The sequence below is a fragment of the Salmo trutta genome, chromosome 9 (assembly GCF_901001165.1).
Source record: "Salmo trutta chromosome 9, fSalTru1.1, whole genome shotgun sequence".
NCBI lineage: Eukaryota > Metazoa > Chordata > Actinopteri > Salmoniformes > Salmonidae > Salmo > Salmo trutta.
The window spans coordinates 21,313,455-21,323,770 of NC_042965.1; the positions used below are offsets into that span (position 1 = coordinate 21,313,455).

General features: G+C 41.0%; 2 protein-coding genes across 3 annotated transcripts; one reads left to right on the forward strand and one right to left on the reverse strand.

The window, feature by feature from the left end:
* Positions 1-283: 283 nt before the first annotated feature.
* LOC115200161 (zinc finger CCHC domain-containing protein 8) lies at positions 284-6,439 on the reverse strand. Of its 2 annotated transcripts, XM_029762965.1 has the most exons (14): positions 6,246-6,439; positions 4,227-4,269; positions 4,075-4,149; positions 3,867-3,972; positions 3,698-3,775; positions 3,506-3,609; positions 3,163-3,228; positions 3,006-3,066; positions 2,742-2,875; positions 2,451-2,593; positions 2,222-2,331; positions 2,021-2,107; positions 1,832-1,937; positions 284-1,611 (listed from the first exon to the last, which is right to left on the reverse strand). In XM_029762965.1, the coding sequence occupies exons 1-14, from the start codon at positions 6,415-6,417 to the stop codon at positions 701-703; spliced, it is 2,196 nt and encodes a 731-aa protein (XP_029618825.1). In that variant the 5' UTR covers positions 6,418-6,439; the 3' UTR covers positions 284-700. The 2 variants fall into 2 exon arrangements, with proteins under 2 accessions (XP_029618825.1, XP_029618826.1); XM_029762966.1 differs by lacking the exon at positions 4,075-4,149.
* Positions 6,440-6,532: 93 nt separating this feature from the next.
* On the forward strand, positions 6,533-8,806 carry si:ch211-110p13.9 (uncharacterized). Its single transcript, XM_029762967.1, has 4 exons — positions 6,533-6,711; positions 6,817-6,946; positions 7,033-7,166; positions 7,304-8,806. Exons 1-4 carry the CDS (start codon positions 6,598-6,600, stop codon positions 8,168-8,170), a joined length of 1,245 nt encoding a protein of 414 aa, XP_029618827.1. The 5' UTR covers positions 6,533-6,597; the 3' UTR covers positions 8,171-8,806.
* The last annotated feature ends 1,510 nt before the right edge of the window (positions 8,807-10,316 follow it).

Sequence of the window (10,316 nt, forward strand, 5' to 3'; positions counted from 1 at the left end):
GGACACCATGAAATTGTGGAGAAAAACAAATAGATTAAAAAAAAATAATAATTATAATAAACATGAGATTATGCACAGCCATATTGCTGTAGTGAGATTCTGAATGCAGAGACCCATTTCCTGTGTCAAGATAGAATTGTAAAAATCCAGTTAAAAAAATCCCCTCAACAATTCAAATCAACGAGTTTCAAATTAACTTTAAAAGAACATCAAAATAAATGTCCTTATTTGATAAGAGTAGCCAATGAGAGGCTACTTGAACCATGAGAAAAGGAGGCGCACCTAGACTGCAATGAGACAATGTAATTGTAAAATGATCAATTGATGGTAAAAACAGAAAGAGGAAAAACATTTTATAAAATCTTTACACCTAAAAAGAGCAATATGGATGTTGTCATTGCTACAAAAATGATTCTGTGAATGTCAAAACAGACACTACCTAAACTAGCAATGGGGTTTCCTGAAAGAAAAACCTTGCATCTTTAGACCCCAGCTAACTCATACACAGAAAAGACATTCAGTTTAGTACAAAAAATAAAATATTAAAAATGATGTTTGAATGAGGTCACCAAACTGTTCTGCTCCAATTTCTGTGGCACACTTATAGAAAGGAAAGTGTATGAAATCTACAGACTTGTTAAAAAAAAAATAAGTGTTTATGCAAAATAATCCCTGGATTTTAATTCAAGCCAGTCTTTTCTCACTTTTTGATTTTCGCCATATTTCGGGGGGAACCTTTCAGCAAGTCTCGGATTCGAAGGTATGTCCCTGTGGCCTCAGCAACTTCTGTGAATTCTGGCGTGTCCTCAAAGGGAATAATGCCCTGTGCAAACTTACTCCGGTGAGGCACAGCCATTACATTCCCCAAAGAGCCAGACAGATCTCCCTCCATAGCATCTTGACCTGAGGGATCCGACTGACGGCTCACTTGTTGCACTGGCGTTTGCAGCAATCTGGCCTTCTGTGCAAGCACATTGCCTCTATCTGTAGCAGCTTCAGGGCTCTGAGGGCTCTCTTCTTCGTCTGGTGATTGCAGTAAGCTGCTCTTGTCTTCAACCACCTTGCCTTTATCTTCAGCATCTTCCTCATAATCCTGACATTTGCTAGAAGATGTCTCAACACTGATCTGCTCATCACTGTTGTGGCTGGCAGCCTCTATAGATCCCTCCTTTTCCTCACAATCTTCAGCCTCACCATCCTCCATTTCAGTTTCAGCGTCAACATGGGCGGGTGTGGAGATGCTGGGCGAGCTGGGGAGGGGTGTTCCAACAGCTGGTGTCTCCGAGTCACTGTTGGTGGCAGTGTCAGCATTTTCCAATGCTGCCCAGATCAGCCTCTGCTGCTCCTCAAGCTCTTCCAGTGTCAGCTCTTCCTCCTCCCCGCCTGCAGACTCCTCAATCCCTCCCACAGTGCGTCCCCGCAGGGCCCTTGAGCCATTAGTGGGCGTGGGGGGAGGTGTTCCCTTAGGAAGAGGAGGTGGAGTGGGAGTAGCTGGCGGAGTACCATGAGGTAAGGGAGGGGGTGAACCAAAGGATGGTGAGCCAGGGGGCAGCGGGGGCTGGAACTGGAAGCTGTCTGAGCTCCGGTGGCGGCGGGGTGTAGTATCCTGGTCTGGAAACAGACACTGACAAGTGTTATGGACTGCCAGAGCACGGCCATTGCACACATACAACATAAGTGACGCAAAAGCATTTTCCTGTTTTTGCAGACAGGACAACCAGTCATAATGACAGTGAAAAGTTATGTAAAGCAGAATATATTCATCTGCTGGTCGCTATAGCGTTATTGTTTTCACTTTGTGTTCAGACACCTGGAATTATAACACCTCTACCTGAATCAAAGTCCATATCTGAACTCCTGGCATCAGATCTCCTTTTCTTTGTCTGCCGGGGAGTTGAGTTGGATTCATGTTGTCTTTTATTGCAGTTGGCACCAGGCTATTGGCAAAATATATTAGTTTATAGTGTGCACACATACAGTGGCAAACAATTGATTCAAAATAGGAGAATTTTTAACTTACCATTGGAAAATTGTTGGACAGATAAGCAGCAAAATTCTGCTTCATGTGGTTATGCTGCATTGGAATAGAGCCATATAGCCTGTAGTCCTAAAAATCATTGGGGAAAAAATGTCGGTGCATAGGTTTACAAGTGGTGGCAAAGACCTCTGTGCTTGTACCTTAATGATGGCCAGATATCAAACTGCTTTCAAGGAGACTTACATCCTTCACACTAGGGGGTGAAGATATATTGAAGCCTGGGAAATCTACAAGCTTGGAAACATCATAGGAGATTTTTTGTCCATTGTCCTCTGGTTCTTCATCACTTGAAACTATATAGTGAACACAGCAGCGCAATATGAATGAGAATCATGAAAGAGCAGTGCATCAACCAAAACTGAAAGGCCAGTGTTTGGTAAAGTGGCTATGGTCTCTCTGGGTGAAATCTTACCCTTCCCATCATATAGCATGAGACCGGAGTTCTCCATCTCTGCCTCCTTAAGCCAGCCAGGTGGGTAGCCTAGCTGCCTCATGCGGTAGATGTGAGGTGGTAGTGTGTCCATATCAACTCCCAGTGCAGACAGCAGCTTCTCACTGTAAGAAAACACAAACCCCAATGGGTAAGAGATATGGGATATCAAAAACCCAAGCTCTACAACAACTTTTAACCATGCAACAACAACTGATAACAAATTGTTATCTTATTATGTCAAGGCCATCAGACATTTTCAATCTGCCTTGCCTTATGAATCCAGGTTTGTATTTGGCAAATCGCTCCTCCACTTCCTCAGCATGGTAACGCTGATTGCTCAGGTTTCCCTGGTTACCGTGACAAAACTCCTTCCGCTTCTTGTTGATTCTGGCCATGTCCTTTGGCTAAAGGAGCAAACATGAACAGAGCTGATCACGTCAAACCTGATTTTAAGCTCTTCTGTCTGACCATAGTAAGTGAGCAACTTTCCTGTTACATGATGCACATTAAAGTCAAAAGTTATTCAAGACTTACCTGAGGACAGTCTCGAAGTTGATGACCATCCAACCCACAGTTGAAACAACAAGGCTTAGCTCTGCAGAGTGGGCACAAACGGCACAGTAAGATATTATCATTTACAGAAATTTCTTGCATAATTTTATTTTTTTTATCATAAGAATGTGTGCTATACCTTTTCTCTTTCATCTGTACTTCTTGTCCATCTAAGGCAATGACCTGGCTGAAGATCTGCTGATATCTTTGCAACAATTCAGAAACTCAATAAATGATGCAACTGTAGTTTCAAAGTGGGTAACAAAACACACATTTTTTTTACTCATATACCGACTCCCACATACATTCATACACACACAACGAAAGACAAAGAAGATAATGGTTCAAGGTTCAAAGAGTGGCAACTGAGATTCCTCTCCAGTTGATTTTCTCCAACAATCAAAGCTTGACTACAATGAAATGTGTCATTGTTGAAGATGGGAGTGAAGGACAGAGGGAAGAGAAAGCAGTGTTGAGGATACTTTGGAACCTCCCATCCTTCTGTCTGCTGGGGGTTATCATTTAGCAAGGGCTGTCCAAGTTTGTCCAGACAGAAACTTGTGAAATACAGGACACTTCCCACCATCTGTGAAACGAGAGAGATAGATATTATATCCAGACAAACAAAGCATGGTCTGGACCCTTAGATTGTCCCCATTCCTAAAAAAACTCACACTGAAGGCCTCCTTAATCTTTTTGATTCCACAGGAGGTCTTGGTCTTCTGATCTTCTTCCATAATGAAACTTGAAGACTGCATGGGGAAGAAAACAGAGATGTAAAATATTTAAATTGTAATTAACTGTTCCTTCTTTGAAGCTTGAGGAGGAAATTCGGAAATGCACCTGAGGGTTGACATTTCCGTATGGATTTCCTTTTTCAACTACTCCCTGCTGCTGATGTTTCTGAACAATACTACAGATGCTGTCTTCAATTTCTTGACGGCATTGCCTGGGAAAAGAATATTAACAGTTCACATGTTAATACCCAAAGATCATATAATCAAGTACATTTCTCCAATTATGGTTCTAAGAAACCCCCAAAAATACCTACTTTGAGATGTTATTGTTTGCAAAAAGGATGTGGAGGAGAGGACCATCAATCTTGATGTTTTCAACATTAATGCCACTGGAAGAAAAACATTTGAATATGGACATTACTGTGGAAAGGTATCTAGTCTAGTGAGTTGTGTATCAATAACTTACCTTGGCCTTGTCAACACTTTCAATTTTCTCTTCAACTCATGGTGTGGACAATAAGTTAAGGAAAGAAGAGGTACTTCTTATCAAAACAACATAGCTAGACATCAAACAAGTCAGTCTGCTAAAGTTAGTTTGTTTGGAAAAGGTTCAGTCCTAACCAAGCTATTTATAATTGGATGAATGGAAAGTGACTCTAGTTCTAGCTATGTACATAAAATCTGCAGTGCTTATTTGAAGAGTGTGACCAAATCTAACATTTATCAGCGACCATTCACTCCACCAGACTTGGGAGTTACTACGGCTTGGCAGATGGCAGGACAGAAAACATTACTTTTTGCATGGGTTCTAGCTAGTATAGTATTTAACTGCAATGACCAAAAGTATGCAAGGTAGTGATCTTAAATGCTCTCAAGGGGCACGTCCAACCAATGACATACAATACATTTTCTCTTTTGCTAGCTAGATCGCTAGCTAATGTTAGGCCAGACCTGATGGTGGTTGTGACTTGGAGTACAGCTACTACCAGAAGTGACTTTTCGTAGCAATAGAGTACCAAAGTATGAGTCATAATACCCATAAAACCTAGCGGTCAAACAAGGAAATGGTTCCAATCGTTTTCTACCAGTGTGTTTCGTGTAGGCTTACCCTGGCGTGACGTTTTGATAACTGTGTAAATCTCTCTAGGACAAGGTGACTTTTATCAATATATTCACCTGTATTTACCACACAAAAATTAAATGCTAATCAGTAACTACAAATTCCATGATGATTTGGAGACTGCCAAATCAAGGCAAAGGTAAGAATCTCTGGATTAACTATGAATAAATTGGCAATTCTGTGAACTGCAAGCTTTAAATTGACACGATCTTTTAGCAAAGGTGTCAGCTAGAGATTACATGCAGGGATTTGTAGTCTTGCATAATGTCTACTTTGATGCTAATTAGTATTTCCTTATTTGAGAGTAAATAGAGACGAATATTGACAAGTCACCTTAACCATATAAATGCGTATTGGACATCAAAACGTCATGCCAGGGTTAGCCTACACAAAACACAGACCTTCAGTGTTTCTAAATCCCTGATGGGAAAAATGAATGGAAAAAAAGATTGAACCATTTCCGTTTTACCGCTAGGTTTTATGGGTATTATGACACCTCCACTGTGGGGCTCTATTTAGGAGAGCACTTTAGCCAATCCTCCTGATGGTGCTTTCAAGACAAATGGGAAAAACGCAGTCAAATCATGTCGTCAGTTGAAGCTCTAGAACAGGATTTGTTTTTTGCTCTAACACTACACAGCTTTCAAGCTGCAATATGTAACTTTTTGGGCACGCCGACCAAATTCACATAGAAATGTGTTATAGCTCTGTCATTCATATTGAACGCAAGTCTAAGAAGCGGTAGATCTGCCTATGCGAACTACTTCTATGCTTCCCGGTCTTAGGTTTCGTTTTTGCGTCTTGCTTTTGTACACAAGCTTCAAACAGCTGAAAATACAATATTTTGGATAATGGTTTATATTTCATAGCGCTTTAGATGGTACAATGATTCTCTACACTGTACTTGCTTGTTCAGTCAAACTGAAATTACAAATATTATAATTTGTGCTACCAGGAAATGGTGGAGCGATTTCTGTATAGTACATCTTTAAAATGATCAATGCTCAGCTGTGTAGTACTAGGGCAAAAACCAAAATGTACACTCAGGGGGGACCCCAAGACCGAGTTTGGGAAACGCTGCTATAGAAAGAAGCCCAAGTTCCCGACTTTACATTCTGAGTTGGATGACGTTCAAAACGATTTCACAGTTGGCACTCGTTTTTCCCCCCCCGAGTTCCCAGTTGTCTTGAACACGGCATTAGCTTTTTCCTAACCTGCCACGTTAATTATCCTAGCCTGTTGGGTACAGTCTAACCTGCTACGAAAGTCACTACTGGTCGTAGCTGTACTCATTTTAATTTAGAACACCGTGCCTAGCTAGCGAACACCTGCTAGCTTCTCACACACACACACACACAAGGATATTCTCTTCTATCAAACTCCGTATTGTTTCCTCACACTCCCCCAATCTTCCCTTGAGCTCAGAGCCTTCTTCTCCATCCTCCTCTTCCTCCATGAACCGAATGTGAGTTGCAGTAGGCATACTCTCTCCCAATTGTTCAAAGAGTTCACTGTCACCAAAATCTACTTCGGCCATCTTCGCTCTGTTGCTTAACGTACTCCCGCAAGAGCGTTGATTGGTTGTTTTATGTCACATGTTCAGGATGTTTCCTTTCACCAGCATTTCTCTTGTCGTCATCAACATTAAAGCATGAGAAGACCTGCATAATATTACAATAATGTTGTTCAATTGCTGTAACTAACTTTCTGGTTTATAATGTCAACATACACAACTATCCAGTTACCGCGTTGGGATGGTGGCAAGCTGAAAGTTCGCTTCATATACTTGTCAAATAGAAGCTCTTTCAAAGTGACGAGCTGTCCTATCGAGGTGAGTTACATAGCTGCATAGCTAACGTTAGCGAGCGAAGAGCCTGCATCAGCTATCTCTCAGTACATTTTAAAATGGGGACTTCTTCTTTTTGCTCTTCTTTAGGGACCAATGGTTCCTCTCTTTTTAGGGGCTGATCTCTTCTCAAACACTGATATCCGCACAGAGAACCATCCCAGATATCATGCAAAGTTTGCAAAGAAAGGATTGGCAACTAAACTACATTTCTCCTCAGGTAAGTTTTTATCCCCAGATACAGATCATCATAAAGCAAGTTGCATGGTTTATGGATATCATCTCTTGTTTGTTTGCAATTCACAGCTTTTAGATTCCATGGACTGAGGGTACCCACTGCCAACAATTGCATGTGGTTCTACAGCATCCAAGGTGTTTTTCGAGTGGCCTTTGAAATGTATAGTAAACAAGAGCAGCTCTCCGTGTTGGAGAACTTTCAGGTAACATTTCAGACTCCTAGTTATATAACAAATCCACCCATAGAGGCTACAACCTACAATTTCAATGTCACCTGATGAGTACTTGAAGTAGGCCAACAATGTAATGTACTGATACTTAATGGTCACTCATACTGTAGGAGGTATGGAAGTCCCGCCTAAATGACTTCCCACTAAAGATGAGCTACAACCTGAGTGTCCAGCTGGATCCTCCACCACCCCAGATCGTTGTGGAGATGTATGACCAAGACCTAAAGCTCAAACTGATGTCCCAGAATCCCCAAGGTTACCCATCTCAATCTGTGGAAATCCCAGAGGCAGACACTGGCCCTTCAGGTGACACTTCAGCAGACCACGATTACTGCTTTCTGCCAAATGAGAGTATGCCAGCACAGCCAGTCCATCTATGTCCCTCCATCTTAAGTCAAAAACTGCAGGGCTTGGAGGAAAAGCTGAGCTCTGAGAAACAGCTGGGGACCGACCAGCAGGAGACCATACTGCTTCTGTTGGAGACCATTGAGCGCTGTGTGAGCAGGCCCCTAGAGGAGAGGGATGTGGCGGACATTGTACTAGCTCTGCTAGAGGCTCGGAAGTGGGGCTCTGTGTACTCCAGTCACCTGCTTCACTCCATAGGCTGCTGGCTTGGCCAGCAGTTCCATGGAGCCAACAGTAGTATCAGCCATCAGGTAGAGGGCTTCAAGGTGCGGCACATAGAGCGAATCACAGATCTGCCACCTGCAGAGGAACTGGCCTCAGAGCTTTTTCCAGAGGCCATGCGAACACTGCTGCTCCACTGGATGGGTCTGAGTGATGACTCAACCCTGTGGAAGAGACAGAGCGAGTACCCCATCCTGCTCCTAATCCTGGAGTTTGCCAACCACAACCTCATCACTGGTGTTGCACATGTGCTTTACTCAAGTCTTAAGGTGAATTTAGATCTAGCCAACTCAAAAGAGTTAAGTACTGAAGAAAGTAAAACTACTGTTGTAAAAAAACTACTCAAGTAAAAAGTAGTATATTTAAAAAGTACTTAGAGTAAAAGTAAATGAGTACTTTTAAAATAAAAACATTGAACTAATTAATAATTTGCTTTTTTTTCTACCCGAATGTTGTTACCATAGAGATCATGTTGAATTTCTATTATTAGTATTCTAGTTCCTAATTTGTTACACAAGATCTTTTCCATGCAATTACTTTAAAAGAGGAATTGAATGTAAAATATCATTAGAAATGAGGAGTTGTTTTTGGTGTAACATTATAGGCCTACTATGCTATGCTATGGTATGTATTATAGTTGGTTCTGTTATGTAAAATGCAAATTATCAATGTGATCTTGCAAGACATTGATTCAGCTTTGATCTAACTTTACTAAATGAGCACCATTGTGAGAAGTGATCTTCTATTTGTAGTAGTAGTAATAATAATAATGTGAGTATGACCATTAGGCATAGGTAATAGATCTTGATGAGATGTAATTGTAAGCAATTGGAGCACCCTTCATGGTGTTGAAAGGACAGTGGCAGGATCGGACTGTTGGGGCAAAAATGGTTTTGTTAGTCTAATGATATGTAAATGCTTAAGTTGAATAGTACTTTACACTGGTAATTTTCCCTGCAATTGCTTCAATAAACTCTTATTGCTGATTCCTGGAACAAGTTTTATTCAAGCAATTTACCCAGACAAAAAAAAGTCCATGATTTATGGGATTTTCACAAAATGTAGTCCATAGAATTGTCCTGCGGAGGAAGAATTGTTGACATATACAGTGCATTCAGAAAGTATTCAGACCCCTTGACTTTTTCCACATTTTGTTACGTTATGCCTATGTATTTTACAGGAAGTGAGCTAAAATCATCAATGTCATGACAAGTATAATGAAAGCGCTGCTCACCTTCCCACAATCCCCTGCTCATTGATCCTCGTGCTCCCGTTGAAAAGGAATGACGACGGAACTTTGTCTTGCGAATTCGGAAGTGGTGGAAACCCTATGTAAGTAACTCAAATCTGGCTTATTGTGAGGTCAATAAGTCTGAAAAATAGCTTCATCATGGGCATGAAACAGTTTTTATTAAAATAAATTATGGCTCATTTGATGAAGACCACACTAACAGCCTATGGGCACACTTGATATTGCCGCCTAGCGGAGAATGAGAGACATGGAGCAGCATTAGGCACACATTGATATACAGCCTAACAAGCAACTAATTCTAAAACAGAGAAATATAGACATTTCATAAATTACAAATTACATGACCCTCCCCTGAACTAGACTACAAAAATACTAAACCCTCCCCCTGACTGAAATGTTTAAATATGGCCCTCCCCCATTTTCCTCTAGGGCTCATTCTGTAAATTTAGACCCATCCCTTATTCCACATTTTGTTGTGTTACAACCTGAATTCAAAATAGATTAAATCGATTTTTTTGGTGGGGATGCTTTTGGGATGCTTTTTAGCGACTTGGACTGGGAGACTGGTAAGGATAGAGAGAACAATGAATGGAGCCAAATCCTTGATGAGACCCGATTCAGATTGCAAACAACCTTAGCCTGGGGCGAAGATTTACATTCCAACAGGACAATGACCCCAAGCATACAGCCAAAGTAACACTGGAATGGCTTCAGAACAAGACTGTGAAAATCCTTGAGTGGCCCAGCCAAAGCCCATACTTGAATCCCATTTAAAATCGGTGGAAAGACTTGAAGATGGCTGTTCACTACCACTCCCCATCTAACTTAAGAGCTTTAAAAAATCTGTAAGAAAGAATGGGAGAAAATCCCCAAATCCAGATGTGCAAAGCTGATCGACATAACCAAGATGACTCAAAGCTGTAATTGCTGCCAAGGTGCTTCTACAAAGTATTGACTTGGGTGTGAATACTTATGTATGTCATTTTTTATAGATGTGTAAACATTTCTAAACATGTATTCACTTTGTCATTATGGGGTATTCTGTATAGATGGGTGAGATTTAAAAAAATAAACCATTCTTAATTCAGGCTATAACAACGTGTAATAAGTCAAGGGTATGAATACTTTATGAAGGCACTGTATATACAACAGTACAATACACTAGAATGCAGTTAAATCAACTAGCCATGAAAATTTGGCAAAACCATGCATAACTGTACATGCTGGACATAGACTTATTTTCA

What these genes read in the sequence shown, in the direction of transcription:
- LOC115200161 (XM_029762965.1), bottom strand. Translation starts at nt 6,417, where the DNA reads ATGGCCGAAGTAGATTTTGGTGACAGTGAACTCTTTGAACAATTGGGA. An exon ending in CACCCCCTAGTGTGAAGGAT is followed by an intron (nt 2,108 to 2,221) that starts GTAAGTCTCCTT and finishes AATGATTTTTAG; the next exon opens with GACTACAGGCTATATGGCTC. An exon ending in AGATATGGACTTTGATTCAG is followed by an intron (nt 1,612 to 1,831) that starts GTAGAGGTGTTA and finishes GTCTGTTTCCAG; the next exon opens with ACCAGGATACTACACCCCGC.
- si:ch211-110p13.9 (XM_029762967.1), top strand. Translation starts at nt 6,598, where the DNA reads ATGTCAACATACACAACTATCCAGTTACCGCGTTGGGATGGTGGCAAG. An exon ending in TGACGAGCTGTCCTATCGAG is followed by an intron (nt 6,712 to 6,816) that starts GTGAGTTACATA and finishes GCTCTTCTTTAG; the next exon opens with GGACCAATGGTTCCTCTCTT. An exon ending in CCGTGTTGGAGAACTTTCAG is followed by an intron (nt 7,167 to 7,303) that starts GTAACATTTCAG and finishes CTCATACTGTAG; the next exon opens with GAGGTATGGAAGTCCCGCCT.